Source organism: Pogona vitticeps, chromosome 4 (assembly GCF_051106095.1).
Source record: "Pogona vitticeps strain Pit_001003342236 chromosome 4, PviZW2.1, whole genome shotgun sequence".
NCBI classification, from domain to species: domain Eukaryota; kingdom Metazoa; phylum Chordata; class Lepidosauria; order Squamata; family Agamidae; genus Pogona; species Pogona vitticeps.
The window spans coordinates 10374766-10391887 of NC_135786.1; the positions used below are offsets into that span (position 1 = coordinate 10374766).

At 43.6% G+C, this 17122-nt stretch overlaps 1 protein-coding gene across 1 annotated transcript in view; it reads left to right on the forward strand.

Annotated features, from left to right (window-relative positions):
* Positions 1–17122, forward strand: part of RBBP8NL (RBBP8 N-terminal like) — a 60490-nt gene that overhangs the window by 21515 nt on the left and 21853 nt on the right. The window contains exons 3-5 of the mRNA XM_020808128.3: positions 11244–11383; positions 13503–13545; positions 15707–15802. Of these exons, the coding sequence (XP_020663787.3) occupies positions 11317–11383; positions 13503–13545; positions 15707–15802 (206 nt within the window). The 5' untranslated portion in view covers positions 11244–11316. The remainder of the gene's footprint in view (positions 1–11243; positions 11384–13502; positions 13546–15706; positions 15803–17122) is intronic.

Consider the following 17122-nt stretch of genomic DNA (forward strand, 5'->3'; position numbering starts at 1 on the left):
TTTCTAATTTGATTTGATGAGCTTTGGTTGAAACCAGCCCATGGCACTCAGTGATCCATAATCTACATTCAACAAGCATCCTTCACTGTCAGGCCCTGATAGTCTATGGATTTGCTTGGCAAGCTACATACTAGCTTTTGGAAGTAGCTTCGGGGACAATGTGGAAGGTGGATTTTTTTTTGATTGGATGTACTGTCACAGTCTGTGAGCAAATAAACTTTTAGATGTCTATGGGTTTCTCTGAAGGATTTTGCTTGTGCTGCTTTGGATTATGATTCTCCTGATGTATTGTTGTCATGGTAGCGGCGAGGATGATGATGATGATGGTCTTGTGCAGATTTGGTTGCTGTGTTGTTTATTTTAATGCAATGGCATTAGCTATTTTGGCTTGTTATATGAGAAGAACAGGACTTTAAAAGTATAAATACAGTGGGTCCCCCATATCCACAGGGTCAGTATCCACTGATTCACTTATCCACTGCCTAAAATACTATATAAAAATACGTGGTGTATTTATCAGAACTGGTGACTAGAGGGAGCCAGAGATCATGTGGGGTGGGATGGGCGCAGGGGTGGGCAGGCACTCCTGCACACACGCGAAGCGGTGGGGGAATGCACGCGTGTCCACTCCAGAGAGATGGCAAGAACTTTGCAAATGGGGTATGGTTCCCAACCTGAGGCTGAGAATACCCCAAACCAGCATATGTATTCTTTCTGCCTCCTTACTGGGGAAAGTCCTACCTGTTCCCTTCCTGCTGTAGACATAAATGCTTGCTTGACTCTCTCTCACTTACTCACTCACTCACTTACACACACACACACACACACACACACACACATTCACTCTGTCTTTCTCTCTCTCCTGGCTTTGCATCACCCCCGTCACTACCACTGCTGGGCTGCGAAGACAGACCTCCCCCCCTCACCCCACACTCCCTCACCCCTTCAAACATGCACAGGGGTGGGGTGGGTACACGGGCGGGCAAGCACTCCTCTACACACGCAAAGCAGTGGGGGAGTGTGCACGCTTCAGGCGCATGCAATCCCCCATCACTTCATGCATGCATCTGAAAGCATGAGCGTGAGAGGCCGCCCCACCTCCCTCAGAGGCTCAGCCAGTCCGTGGTAAGGAAAAGGTTGACGACCTCTGACTTACCTGGTTATACCATATTTTTCCATGTATAAGACTATACTTTTGCCTAAAATCTTTACACTAAAAATTGAGGGTGGCCTTATACACGGAAGTAAGCTGAGGAGAAAAAAACAAGTGGAGGGGGAACCAGGGATCAAAGTGATCCTGTAGGGCTTTGATCCTTCTCACCCTACATTTGCTAAATTAGATTTCTTAATTTTGGGTTAGAAAAGGAGAGGCGTCTTATACATGGGGGCATCTTATACACGGGAAAATACAGTATATGCCTGTGAGTTTCTATAACCAAGTGGGGATTTGAACCCTGAGTTCTAATCTGACTGTATCTCCTGTACTACACCAGCTCTCCACTGCCCATCAGGAGAGAGATGTCTTTTAAACTGTATCGGTTGCCCTAATGCTACAAGTGCTTACTCTTCAAAACAGGTCTGAACTCGCACCAGGCAGGCAGTTTCTCTTCCGGGTCCTGAACTGGGGCAGTTAACGCTTAGAAGTGCTTCTACCCAGAGTTAGACAAGAAATCATGTTCTCTCCAATGTAGACACTGCATCAGGAATAGTCGTGGGTTGGTCCAAATCAAAAACCATGGAATCATCAAATTGTAGAGGTGGACGGGATCAGCCACAACCCTGTAGTCGACCCCTTGCCAATGCAAGAATGAAGTTGGTACTACACTGTGGTAAACTCACGAGTCAAGAGCACATTGGGTAGAGACAGAGGCCCCACTCACACTGCACTGCAACAGTAGGAAAACAGGTGATGTTATGTTCTCATATCACCCAGACAATGATGTTCATGGATCCTGGAATCACACGGCTGAGACTAGTTTTGTGGGTCTTTTCCATCCAGCTGCTATGCAGTTGGGAGCAATCGGGCAAGTAAGAGGGCTGCCTAACTTGAGTAGTCATGTGTCTTTTCTTCCTTTTTTAAAGGAAAGCCCTCTCTTTGAAAGTTTCCTATATTTGAAGAATTTATTTATTTATTTGTTTGTTTGTTTGTTTGTTTGTTTGATTGATTGATTGATTGATTGATTGATTGATTGATTGATTGATTTTTACCCCACCCCTCTAGACAACGGGGTACATGATAAATGATCTGAAGAATAGAAGGATCTGCTGGGGAGGCCTTTCTCTTGATTCCACCACCTCCCAAGCTCGCTTGGTGAGGACAAGAAACAGGGCCTTCTCAGTGGCTGCTCCCTGGCTTTGGAATGCAGTAACCCAGGAAGCCAAGTCAGCCCCTTCTTGTTGTCCTTTTATCATCAGGCAAAGGCCTTTCTTTGCAGACTGGGTTGTAAGCAATAGGTAAAGTTTCCCCTTGACAATTTGTCCAGTCGTGTCCGGCTCTATGGGGTGGTGCTCATCTCTGTTTCCAAGCCATACAGCTAGCGTTTTCCCGAAGACAATCTTCCATGGCCACATGGCCAGTGTGACTAGACACAGAATGCCGTGACCTTCCCACCAAGGTGGTACCTATTTACTTGCATTTTGCATGCTTTCGAACCGCTAGGTTGGCGGGCGCTGGGACCAGCGACGGGGGCTCACTCCATTGTGTGGATTTGATCTTACAACTGCTGGTCTTCTGACCTTGCAGCACAGAGGCTTCTGCGGTTTAACCTGCAGCGCCAACACGTGTCAATAAGTGAGGGTTTATTTTTGAAATACATATATTTTTTAAATTCCTTTTTTAATGTTTTAAAATATGTTTTTAATCTTAACCAATGTTTAATGTTTATATAGTTTTTATATGGCATTTTTGACTAAGATCAAGCCCCCTACTCTGTAGCATCCATGTGGCTTTGCTTTACACACCCATGTCTTCTTCTATAGTGTGTTTCTTGCCTGATGAAGAGTTCTGAAGAGGGCGACCACCACCAAGACACAGTTTTGTGCCTCGTAGGTTGCACTAACAAAAGGCACACACGCTGGCAGCTGATAAAGTGCCTCTTCATGATGCAAATGTGGTGGTTTCACCAGCTTATTTCTGTTCATATTAAAGGCACAGCTCTGAAAAGTTAGTTTTTTGGACGATGACTTTCAGAATCTGCCACCAGGCACGCGGAAGAGAGCCACGCTGGTACATTTTTCCCCCATCACTTGTCAGCCGACAAGCATAACCAGATTGCAAATTAGAAAGACACCCTTTTTTCATTCAGGAGAGAAAGAGGATTCAGTGTCAAACTGGAATTGGGACTTGTTGTTTTATGTTCACTTGATCAAGCCACACCTCTGCCCTCCAGGCAGCCTGCGGTAGAGCAAGGACGGACGCATTGATGGGAACCGTTGCTTTGCATGACTTCTTCTGAGCTTTTACTGCATGCAGGACACGCCAGAGAGCATGGGCTTGCATTTCTGAGCCCACCACTTGACATACATGGATTTGCCCAGCAAATCCTGGGCAGGATGGATTTGGTCCAAAACATTTGTTTTTATTTACTTAAATTATTTATATGCTGCCTTTCTCCCCATAGGGATCCCGAGGCAGCTCACAACAGATAAAACAAGAGATTTTTTTTAAAAACACAGCATAAAATCACATCTATAAGCGATGGGACATATATTAAGATTAACGATTCAAGCTTAAAAAACCATTCGAAACCATTTGAAGAGCTGTAAGTTCAAAACCAGCATTCCTGCGATGACTTACTGCTTAAAAGCCTGCCTAGCAAGGAAGGTCAAGGACAAAAGGGAGGGGGCCATCCTGGCTTCTTGGGACATTCAAAAGCCTGGGAGCACCCACTGAGAAAGTGGGTCCTCTGGTGAAGCTGTAACAAACAAATGCATGGTTTGTTACAATTTCGAACCAATGTTAGATCAAAATGCTGCAACCAGATTACTGGATGGTGCTGGTTATAGGGCGCATGGCACTCCCTTACTACAACAGCTTCACTGGCTGCCAGCCTGTTTCTTGGCCCAAATCAAAGAGCTAGTTATTACCTATAAAACCCTATATTTCTTGGGTCCAAGCTACAGTGGTGCCTCGCTAGACGATGATAATCCGTTGCAGTGAAATTGCTGTTTAGCGAAATCATTGTTATTGAAACCTGTTTAATGCATTCCAACGGGGAAGAACATTTTGTAAGCCGCCCCGAGTAGACGTTGTCTAGAGGGGCGGGGTAAAAAATTGAATAAATAAATAAAATAAAAATAAATAAATAAATAAGAATCGTCGTTGTCTAGCAAAGATCTGCCATAGGAAAGCCACTTTGCGAACCGCCGATCAGCTGTTTAAATCGCTGTCTTGCAAAGATTAGGTCTCGAAAACACCTGTTTGCGAGCGCGGAGGGAGCTGTCAAAACTGTCATCTAGCGAAAATCGGTTTGTGAAGCAGGGACCAAACATTGTCCAGCGAAGTTTGTTTGTTTGTTTGTTTGTTTGTTTGTTTGTTTATTTATTTATTTATTTATTTATTTATTTATTTAATTTATATCCCGCCCATCTGGTATATCATACCACTCTGGGCGAAGTTCCCCCATAGGAATCACTGTTTTGCGAATCGCTATAGCAATCACAAAAAGTCAATGTCTAGCGAAAAAACTGTCATGCGGGGTAACTGCCTAGCGAGGCACCACTGTATTTGAAGAATTGCATTACCCTATAGGAGCCTTCTCAGCTTTAGGATCTTCTAGTGAGGCCCTTCTCTCCGTTCCACTACCTTCCCAAGCTCATTGAGTGAGGATACCAGAGAGGGGAGTGTGCCCAGTATGATTAATATAGACCTCCGTGCCCAGTCTAGATTTTAAAAAGGAAAACCTGGTCATGACAATACACTGCAGCCACAAGCCGGTTTGTAACCAACTCAGAGGAACAGATGCCACAGGCAAGGTTAGAAATGCTCCATCTGCCAGGCTCCAGGGCATTCTTGGGACATGTCCCAGTCTTAGGCTGTCCTGGCCTGACCCTAACTGTGCGTGTGAGGTTTGTCAAGAATCTTGGAGCAAGAAGATCCTATGTGCAAGGAGCACTGGAGTGTGAGAAGCACTGCTTGTAACATCCAGGAAATGCATTCTTCCATCAGGGATCCCAGGCTTTCAGAGTGGAGATGCTTCATAAATTTTCCATTTGGGCTCAGCGTATCGCCGCTGTTGCGTGTGGGCTTTGCAGGAAAGGGTAGCTGAGAGAAGGAGACTCAAGAAGAAACGGCTGGGCTATCTCGCTGTAGCGTTGGTCTAATTAGAGTTGAAATGAGTTTATCTTGTTGCACTAACAGACAGGGCTTGGTTAGGTGGGTGCTTTGGTAAACTTCCAAAGCTGCTCAAACCCGTCGTTCCAGAATCAGTTCCTTCAATAACTGAACTCTTGGCCATGTTTTTCCCCAACACGCCCTTATTTCTCCCTTATAGAATCAACAAATCACTTCCAGAGCTTGGTAAAGCTGCATTTTTAGACTACAACTCCCATCATCCCCCAGACAGCTTGATAGTTTATTTATATGACCCATTAGCATTTTGTAATGGTCTGAAGTTCAACATCAAAAAAACTAAGATCATGGCCACTGGTCCCAGAACCTCCTGGCAAATAGAAGGGGAAGATATGGAGGCAGTGACAGATTTTACCTTCTTGGACTCTCTGATCACTCCAGATGGTGACAGCAGCCACGAAATTAAAAGACACCTGCTTCTTGGGAGGAAAGCGATGACAAACCTAGATAGCATCTTAAAAAGCAGAGACATCACCTTGCTGACAAAGATCAGCATAGTCAAAGCTAAGGTTTTTCTGGTGCTGGAGGAGACTCCTGGACTGCAAGGAGAACAAACCTATCTGTTCTGAAGGAAATCAACCCTGAGTGTTCACTAGAAGGACAGATCCTGAAGCTGAGGCTCCAATACTTTGGCCATCTGATGAGAAGAAAAGACCCCCTGGAAAAGACCCTGATGTTGGGAAAGTGTGAGGGCAAGAGGAGAAGGGGACAACAGAGGATGAGATGGCTGGACAGTGTCATCGAAGCAACCAACATGAATTTGACCCAACTCTGGGAGGCAGTGGAAGACAGGAGGGCTTGGCGTGCTCTGGTCCATGGGGTCACGAAGAGTCGGACACGACTTAATGACTAAACAACAAAGCATTTTGTAGAGTAGCACAGATTGGTGATCTCTCCTGACCTGAAATATTTCAAAAGGGGATACTGAATATTGATGAAGCTTAAACATCTGGTCTTGGTTTGCAGTAGAGCAGAAAGGGGTCCTGGCTTTTAATTGTTGGGGCAAAAGGAAATTTCTGTCCTCTAAATCAGGCTGTTAGAGTCAGGGGCTAAAATCCTATGGGGGAAATCCATGCACATGAAGGCAGACACACACATGGGTTTCCCCTTTGCTGTTCATCGCAACCAGGAGGGCCGTGGTTTCCTCTTAACGGTCAATACAGGGAGCATAATAATTAGCCTGCAGGCAAAGGTAGGGAGGTACTTTACACCTGTTTCCAGGTGGCACATCTTAGGATGTTAGTGGCATGACCAAATTTGAAGGGTGGGTGCTCCTCATGGCCATCTCCACCACCACATCCTATATGGAGATTTCTGATAACAGGAAAGCTGTACCGGGACACTAATGCTAAGTAGTTTCTGTTCAGACAGGGTGTTCGTAAAGCTACTGGATCCTAACTGCCCAGTCAATATCAAGCCATCTCAAGTGACTGTGAACATAGCAGAGGGACAAATAAAGAAAGTGCACTTGGATTTATCTTTCTACGTATATAAATTGATTTCCGGAGAAAATCCTTGTCTGCCAGTTTCCTTGCATGTATTAAAACAGGAATCAGCCTAATGATTCTTAACTGCCCAGGCAATGTCAAGCCGTCTCAAGCAACTGTGGGATAATATATCGGGTCTAGGAAAATCAGTTTGTCACACTGCAGTAGAATGGTCTCTTAATAAAAGATTTACTGTATTATAGTCGCCATCATTTTTGTTGTTATGTGTCATCAAGTGGCTTCCAACGTACGGCGTTTTTGTGAATTAAGGACCTCCAAAAAGTCCTGTCAATAGCTGCTTTGTTCAGGTCTTGCAAATTAAAGGCTGCCCCGATTCCTTCACTGAATCATTCCTAATAGTTTTCTTCATTGCCCAGTTTCACATCCTTACCTAGTAAACAGGAATCTCTTCATATGGATGATTTTCTCCTTGGTCTCTAGTGACCCCTCTTTAGAGTTGAGATTATTTTCTGGTTCCCCCAAAACTGCTCTGCCAAGTCTTAGTCTTTCGTCTGATTTCAGAATAATGATATTCTGCATTAGAAACAAAGCCCGTTTGGGCGTAGCTGCTTAACAAGATAAACAAAAAAAAAATCTGGCTTTATTTTTCATATCATGCCCCCCCCGACAGCATCCTTATAAATAATGCTTAAGATAAAGGCCAACTCAATTAAGGATCTCGTTATTTGCCTGGTGCTCAGAACTCATAAATAAATTCTCTTTGCTGGCATGTTCATTCCATAAAACGGAAGATGGCTGACCTCTCATCACTCAGGAGAGCTTGGAAGCATACTCTGATCTCATCACTGCAATTCATTTCCAGAGATAATTTGATTTTTTTCCATTATATGATCCTGTTGTCTTGGCTTATAGAATGGAATATGCGTCAGGCAAAACAGGAGGGATGACTAAAGAAACTGCACTTGAGTTTATCTTTCTATTTAAATGGGTTTCTGGAGAAAAGCCTTGTCTATCAATTCGCTTGCATGTTTTAAAACAGGAATTAGCCTCTGATCCATAGGATCACCTTATGGATCCATAGGATCACCCTATCGGCTTACCCTATTTTTGTCCTCGTGCCGACCCTGTTTGGGATCCTTTTTGCTGTCATGCTGAAGCAGGCCTTTGGAACTACAACAGAAGGTGTCCAGACTAGATCAGATGGAAAGCTCTTTAATCTCTCTAGATTGAGAGCGAAGACCAAAGTCCAGCGAAAATGCACGCGGGACTTCCTCTTTGCTGATGATGCAGCCATTGTTGCTCACTCTGCTGAAGACCTCCAACAACACATGAATCGTTTTAGCAAGGCCTGCCAAGACTTTGGATTAACAATCAGCCTGAAGAAAACACAAGTCATGGGCCAGGGTGTGGACTCACCTCCCTCTATTACCATCTCTACAAAAGAACTGGAGGTTGTTCATGACTTTGTGTACCTTGGCTCAACGATCTCTGACACTCTCTCCCTAGATGTCGAGCTGGATAAACCCATTGGCAAAGCAGCTACCATGTTCTCTAGACTCACAAAGAAAGTATAGCTGAATAAGAAGCTGACAACACATACTAAGAGCCAGGTCTATAGAGCCTGTGTCCTGAGCACACTCCTGTACTGCAGTGAGTCCTGGAGCCTTTGTGCAGGGCAGGAGAGGAAGCTGAACAGCTTCCATATGCATTGTCTCTGATGCATTTTTGATATCACCTGGCAGGACAAAGTTCCAAATAGAATAGTCCTAGATCAAGCTGGAATTTTTAGCATGTATACATTACTGAAACAGCGACACCTACGTTGGCTCGGGCATGTTGTGAGAATGGCTGACAGTCATATTCCAAAAGATCTCCTGTATGGAGAATTAGTGCAGGGAAATCGCCCCAGAGGGAGACCACAGCTGCGATACAAGGAGATCTGCAAGTGGGATCTGAAGGCCTTAGGAATGGACCTCAACAGATGGGAAACCTTGACGTCTGAGTGTTCAGCCTGGAGGCAGGTGGTGCATCACGACTTCTCTCAATTTGAAGAGACCCTTGTCTAGCAGGCCGAGGCAAAGAGGCTGTCCCGGGGGGAAAAAAGCAAAATTAGGGAGCTGGACGGGGGACAGACTGTGTTTGTCCTCAGTGTGGAAGGGATGGTCACTCTCGAATTGGCCTTCTCAGCCACACTAGATGCTGTTCCAAGTCCTCTATTCAGAGCACATTACCATAGTCTCTTGAGACTGAAGGATGCCTACTACTATTATTTTTGTCTTCCATTGGACTATGCCCTTTATTCATAAACCACTCACAGATGCTTTAAAGACACCCTCTGAGCCTGCCATCGCCAGCTTTGTAAGATAATAACTATCTTAGAACTTCAGAGCTGGAAGATCATGAAGTCCAGCCCCCGTCAAGGAGACACAATGGGAAATCACACTTCCATCCTCTGCCTCAGTTATCCAGCACTCTTGGGCAATCCAATGGTACTGCTGCCTGCCCCCTTTTCTCTCCAGCACTTTGAGAAGGTGGTCCTAGTTGGTCTTCCATCACTGCAGCAGGCAGCCTGGTTTCCTCTACTTAATTCCTACGAGGTTCCATTCCAATCAATACAGGAGCCACTTAAAGCATGCTGAGCAAAAGAGCATTCTCCCTTGAGTTGACCTGCAAAAGAACAAAATGTATGTAAACACCTCGGGGCAGGGACCTATACACTTCTTTATAGTAAAGCAACAAGAGATAGTACCTATAATATTCTACACACTTGGCTGATATGATACACTACTTTTGTTGTTTATTATATCAGCCAAGATTACAACTCCCATGCTGTCTGGCTAGGAATTGTGGGAACTGTAGTCCAAAGAAGTAACTTTTCCAGGCTCTGCATCTCATATTATATACACTGTACGGTCATTTGAGTAGTATATGCAGAGTAAATGAGTGCAGTGTGGATGCCTATGATCTGTGTTTCCATATCCAAGCTTAATCTTTGTTGCCTTTTCTTTAACAAGGCTGTTTCTCTCCCGAGAGCCAGCCTTCCTGTTTAGCAACTAGGTATCTGATGTGCAAGATTACACAGTGATTTCATGCAACATCAGGAAACCTTGTTATGGCAGATTAGAAACGACCTGATCAAAAGGCTAGAAAGATAGAGTCGTCCCTGCCAGGGTGATCAACACCTCTTCTCTGAGTTTTGCAAAAACAAAAATTCATGGTGCTCTGTAAAGATTTTGTTTTCTTAACCAGTGTGCTGATTTCTACTCCTGCATGTGTGGCTTGTAGAAGGATCCTGAAGGTGGAGTTCCAGCCACAGGGATTAATGCAACTTGAGCTTCCTGATAAGATTAGCCCGCACAAAAGCCTTTCCTATCCAACCCTGCCACTTTTTCTGAATAGAAAAGCAAAGCTTCAGACTAATGACACCTTGGGAAAACCACCAAGGAAATAAAACACCCCTCAAGGGTCATGATGAGGGCAGATATCACAAGGAAATCTGTACAAATGTGGTAATTGCCTATGACAAGTGGATAGTTTACAATGTAATCCTTCCTCATTCAGGTGTTAAAGAGCCCCTATCTCATTCACCTACGGTGAGTAGGAATCTTCTCCAGGCAACCAGGCAATGATATTTTTGTTAATGCAGGAAGGCTGATCAGATAGATTTGTGTAAAAAAATCACAGTGATGGATCACTCACAGCATACATTAAAAACTGTTTCTAGACCGGCATGAACCACAGTATCATAGAACAGTGTATTCGTGGTTGTTACTACGAGGAACAACATGAATTCAAAAGTGGGGAAATGGGTACACAGCTTCCAGAATCTCACATGAGGAGCCTATAAGATGAATTCTATCATGGGCACCCATCAGAAGTCTTTTTTGCGTGTGAAAGGTGTATGGATTATTTCTTTAGCAATGAAAGAAGCACGATGTGTGTATGGGGGAAAAATCTCGGTTGAGTAATATTTTATTAGATCACTAAAAAGTTGCCGACAAGGTGAGGTTTTGAGTCCGCCAGAGCACTTCTCAGATTTAAATGGTATAAAAATGGAGGGTAGGGTAATAATATTGTCATATGATTATTTTAATATACTTATTGTCAAATGTCATCAAGTTAACTCTGACTTATGGACACCCCTTTACAGGGTTTTCCAGGTAGAGAATACACAGAGGTGGTTGACTCTTCCCTTCTTCCGGAAGTGCCCTCGGACTGGGCAGCTTGCCCAAGGGCACACACCTAAACCACCGAGCTATCCAGCCAGCATGGAATATATGCTACGAAGCATAAAGTCAAAAACATCTGGCCTGATGTTGTTGAAGCCAAAGTACTTGCAGAATAGAACTTGGAGGTGTCAGTGAACAATGAAGGGAGCCGACGTTATCGTTTTAGGGTTGATATATTCATTTTATCTATTATCATTTTTCTGTCCTCTGTTACAGATTGAAGAGAAGCGGGAGACAAATTGGGGAGCATCCGCCTCGCAGACCGGAATCCCTCCATGTAACAGCAGACATGGCTACGGAAAGTTTTGCTGGCTTCTTGGACAAACTCAAGGAAATTCATGAGAAAGAAGTGCAGGGTGAGCTGAAATAGGAGGAACACGGATTAAAAACAGAGCTACAGTTGCTTATCAACAGATTTCATTAAAAATAATAAAAATCATTTCGTAAATAATAATGGAACTAAAAATTCAGACCGGTATCCTGTTCTATTGTACTCCAGCGATCATGGAAAGATAGTTGCATAAGCATTTCCCATGCTCTTGCAGGCTTCCTGTTATGTGCTCAGTTGCACAATGGAGATGGGAAAGCTTGTACAATTTCCCATACACAACAGCAAAGCTCCCTCTAAGCTGCATGGCTGTGCGGCACTGTATTGGTGACGCAAGTGGTCAGCTGCACAGGGAGGTGAGGAAGAGCTGGCCAGACTCCTTTCCACAATTAGTGCAACAACAACAGCAGCAGCAAGCTGCAGAGCTGAGCACCGCACGCCCAACGGTGAATGGGCCAGCCAGTTCAGGGAGGAGGGAATGGACCTCCATGGCACCTTTATCATGACAGTACCCACAGCCAGACCCTCCAGGGGTGTGCAAAGATATAGTCATCTTGACTGTTCCTATATCCTTACACAAGGACCAGCTACTTTATCAAGTCAATGACTCTAGATTGCCCATTAACAAGCAATTCCCCTTCCACAAATGCTTTGTATGCAAGAGTGATTGCTTCCTACAATGGCTGAAATCCAGTAAGGTCACAAATAGAGTAGGACCATTTGATCAGTGGGGACTGGATAAGTTAAATCCTCCATAAGTTCCATTGATTTCAATGAGCCTACTCTAATGGTAACTTACTATCAGATTTAAGCTACTACAGTGGTACCTTGACTTACGAACTTAATCTGTATTTGAACGGCATTCGTACATTGAAAAGTTCGTAGGTCAAGGCAAAGTTTCCCATAGTAATGCACTGAAAACCATTTAATCTCTTCCGGCTGTTTTTCGTTCGTATGTCAAGGTGCTGTTCGCAAGTAGAGGCATTAGTTCCCATAGGAACTAATGCAAAGCCAGTTAATCCATACTCTACCACAGGGATAGAGTACTCTACAACTAGGGGGAGAATTTTTTTTTTCTTTAGACCTAAGATGAACTTAGGTCAAAAAAAGGACAGGAAAGGGGGTTTTTTTTATTCGTAAATTGAGGCTGCATTTGCAAGTCGAAGCAACATTTTGCAAACGGAGCCATTCGTAACTCGAAATGTTTGCAGCTGGAGACGTTAGTAAGTCAAGGTGCCACTGTATATTGAGACCACATCCAGCTCTACACATCACCTCTGATGTGTGGGAAGAACCCCCTCCCAACACCACACCAGAGTGACCTAGGTAACTGATCAGCAAGACCAGAGTAGACCTTTGGTCTAGATGGGCGGGGTAGAAATCCAATAAATAAATAAATAAATAATAAAGCAGTGTTCATTTAGACCGATCCTAATTGTTCCAAATAAATAGTAGGCTTCAACCTTAGATCTATTGGAGAATTAATTCCTTTTATAGCTAGCAGAGTATCAGGTACAACAACTGCACAGAGGAAGCATAAGAGAATAGCTTAGGTCTTAGTAGCCCAACCCTTTTCACAATGACCAGCACTTTACATGTTAAAAATCACCTGGAATCATTGTAAGTGGGGGAAAAGGTATATTTACTTACAGTTGCTATCTATAGTTAAAGTCAATAGAAAAATAGAGAAAATTTAGTCTTCACACATGGGAGAGACCCCTCTGTTGCTTCCTGTATGCTCAGAGGTCAAAAAGCCCTCTGCCACTAGTGCCCAGTGTTAGAAAGAGTGCAAGATTAATATCATCTCAACATGGTCTGGAATAGATTGATCCCCTTTAGGGATGGGTTGGAATGCTCTAACAAGAACATTGTGTAGTTGACATTTTTTAGAGCGAGCCCAACCGTTCCAGCAGGGGAACTATAGAGTGAGATAGATTCTCTTAAGTAGCCAACCTCTAAATTATTTCAAGTGGAACTACTTTGGTCAGAAGCTTTGTAACCTGTGTTTACAAATAAGAACGTCAACATTTACTTAAGCCAGTAAAAAAGCCCTATTTGACCGGTGTGCCTATTTAACTAGTCTCCGTTTTAGTGATATGCCAGAAAGATCCATGATCCTGACTCCACACTTTTCAAAACTCTTTCAGGCCTGCAGAGCAAACTGAACGAGCTGACCAATGAGAAATGTCGGTGAGTGAAGCAAATCTATGATCAGACAGTGGATGGACTTAGATTGTGTGTGTGTGTGTGTGTGTGTGTGTGTGTGTGTGTGAGAGAGAGAGAGAGAGAGAGAGATGTACATATCAGCATGATTGCCCCGGGAGCACAGAAACTCCCTGGGTAGGCCAAGGACATTTTGATTCCCGAGGAAAGAATAAAAGGGTACCCGATTTCCATTCCATGGTCAAGTGAGGACTAGCCCAAAAGTTAAATCATGTTGAAGTACTGATGACAGAGCTTTATTCCTTGCTGGACCTGAGGGCAATAGGCTAAGATCAGGCACAAATGCCACCCTGCTTCCCAACATTTGCCATCTGAGGTAGCTGTCTAACTCTACTTAACAGTTGTCTGCTCACAACCCAGGCTCAATCCCTGGTGACCAGCTCAAGGTTCACTCAGCCTTCCATCCTTCTGAGGTTGGTACATTGAGTACCCAGTTTGCTGTGGGTGGAGGAGACAATGTGCAGCCTGCATAATTAAATTGAAAATCACTGAGGGAGCAATATATAAGCAGCATACTTTGCTTTTGCTTTATTTGCTATTTGCTTTCTCCAGTGTAGATGTTCTGTATTCCCTCACTAGCCTATTTGTTAAGGTATTTACATTCTTGTAAAAAAAAGGGGGGGTGGAGGGATGACCAATGAAGAGAGACAGTGTGAGCACTGATTTGCATAATATTGGCATGTCCTGCTTTATATGTGTAGATGTGAATTTAGGAGCAATTACAATGCTTCAAACATAAATACGTGCAAAGGCCAGAATCCAATTTACACATACTTACTTAAAATTGTGTTAAATCATGGTAGCATGGTACGATTAACAAGATGCTGGTTTCATTTCTGGTCAAGTGACTGGTGGCGTGGCAGGCACACAATGAAGAACCTGACAGGCAATTTCATTGATTAGTGGCAATTTGCCATTGTGAATTACATGATTTCATTTATACCCACACAAATTGGTCATAGGATTCTGGCTAATACATCTCACTGCAATATGGATTAAAAACTCCAGCCAGATGATTTGTGGATCTGAATGGGCAACTTCAAGGCTTCCACTCTCCCCTCAATGTGCTTTTTTAATTTTGAATTGACAGTGGACTGGGACACTCTTCAAACAGGAGATTCCTTCACGTAGACGACTGCCCTCGGGCATAAGCAATAATTTTGCTTGCCGTTGTAGGATCTCCTGGAAAAGTGTGATATTTTGGTTAAAAATCTTTAGCTACACAGCAGAGGGCAGCGACCTACAGAGTAGAATTAGCTTCAAATTTCCCCTTTAGCTTCTCATCAGCTGGCACTTACAGTCTCAATAACACACCCTGAGATGTTGGTAAGAAAAAGAATAGAAGATTCCATTTACTCACAGTTCTGAACAGATCAAAAACAGCATGTTGTAGAAAAATTGACTTTCAGGAATAGATCTTAACTGGTTACATTACTGCATACTGACTAGATAACTAACTCTAACTGAATGTTGGCTGAAAAAGAGCGGGAGGGGGAAGATGCTTAAGGAGAGAGGTGTGTCTCTATTCAAATCAGAAGCAGGGAAGGAACAATTGGTTGCTGCTGGATTGATTGACAGTCACCTTAGCCCTGAAAGGTCCCTCCCAGCCAAATCTCTTAAAGGCAATATATGAGTGTGTTCTCGAAAGCTTTCACAGCCAGGATCTGATGGTTGTTGTGTTGGGTTTTTTTGTTTTTTTTTTGAGCACTTTGGCTGTCTTCTAGAAGTTGTTCTTCCTAACATTTCACCATTCTCTGTGGCCAGCATCTTCAGAGGACTGGAATAGGAATTCAGTCCATGCTCTGTTGCTGTGACTTATCACTTATCACAACAATACATCCACAGCAAAAACATGCTGATCACTCTATCTCCTGAAAAGGACAAAAGCTGTTCCCACAGCTATAAATACTCAACTCTCCAACAACAGCGACAGAGCATGGACTGAATTCCTACTCCTGTCCTCTGAAAATACTGGCCACAGAGACTGGCGAAACGTCCGGAAGAACAACCTTCAGAATACGGCCAAAGAGCCTGAAAAACCCACAACGCAGTATATGAGGTTGAAATGAATTCCAACAGGAAAAAAACAAGTTTTCACATCTTATTCATTGTTTTCCCCCTGATTTAGAGACACTCAAAGAATTGAAGAACTGTTTGCTAAAAACCACCAGCTACGAGAACAGCAAAAACTCCTTAAAGAAAATGTGAAAGTACTTGAAAACAGGTAATACAGATTCATGCTTACTCACGCCAGCTATGTTCCGGCTTCCCACTTTCCCCTCTCCCGTTTGCCAGTACGGATGCTTGTTGATATCTTACTGAATTTCAAAACAGAAAAAGATGATTCACACCTTCCACTATAGCATGTGGATCAGAGCTTAGTTACTCTGGAACCTTAAGTTCAACCCCATCCGAAGCTCACAACACGTCTCAAAATGAATTTTAAACTAATGTTTTGAGAGTAAACACATCTGGAAATGAATACTTTTAATGCAAATTTACATGTGAGGTTTTAAGAATTTTCAAATGCAAAACTGGGGTGACTCAAATAGTAAGTGAACCCAAGCAGAAGTTATTTGGAATGGAAATTGACCACTTTAATGATTCCTAACTGCTGTGATCTTCACACTCTTTTGTGCATTGTTTTATTCACACAGTATGATGTTGAAATCTTGCAGTGGAATCTCTAGTCCTCCCCTGCCATTCTCAAGAGAGGATCCATGCCTAGGAAAGGGCTTTTTTGGTGCCAGATTTTGATAACACCTACATGTTTTAATTTGATGGTCTGAAATGACCCAAGATGCATATATGGAAGTTCTCCATTCCCTCTTTTTAAGAAATTTACGTATACTAGCAGAGTGCAGTGGGATACTACTATTCAAGAGCATCTCCTGCGGGTACTCACAATTAAGCTCCCCCAAATTTGAAAACCTACATTTATCTTTCAGGAAATCCATTCAGCGATAGTGCAGGGAAAAGAGTCCTAAACTTAGCTGCAGAAGCTCCCCCCCCCCCCATGCTGACTTCTGTGATGAAGACCCCATGTGGCACCTCTTTCTAACAAAGGAGAACAGGAAGTGTACCAAAAAAAGGGAAAGCCTTAGGATAGTGATTCGTACCTCAAGAAATGGTTACTTGGAGGGGACACGACGCCTGAGCATTCCTCTCAGACTCTCCCACTGGTTCAGGGTGTGATCAGCAGTCCGGAATATGAGCTATAGCTCTTGTCCGATTGTACACTCAGGTTACCTGTTACAAGCGCCTGGAACTTTAACTTCCAGCATCCTCATGATTGGCCGTGTGAACTATGATTGATGGAATTTTAATCTAATAAGATCTGGAGGGCCGCATCTTTCCCACCTCTGTTCTAATGAATATAGGTGAGAGGAATGGCTCTCCATCGCCACTCAGATTCTCGTGCTGTAACTGTATGTCAGAAAGAAGCGGGCTGGGTTGCTCAGGTGCGTTCTATATCTGGCTGTGGAGCCAGAGGTTAGGAGTTTGATTCCCCACTGGGCTTCCAGGGAGAAGAGCCTGCCTGGGT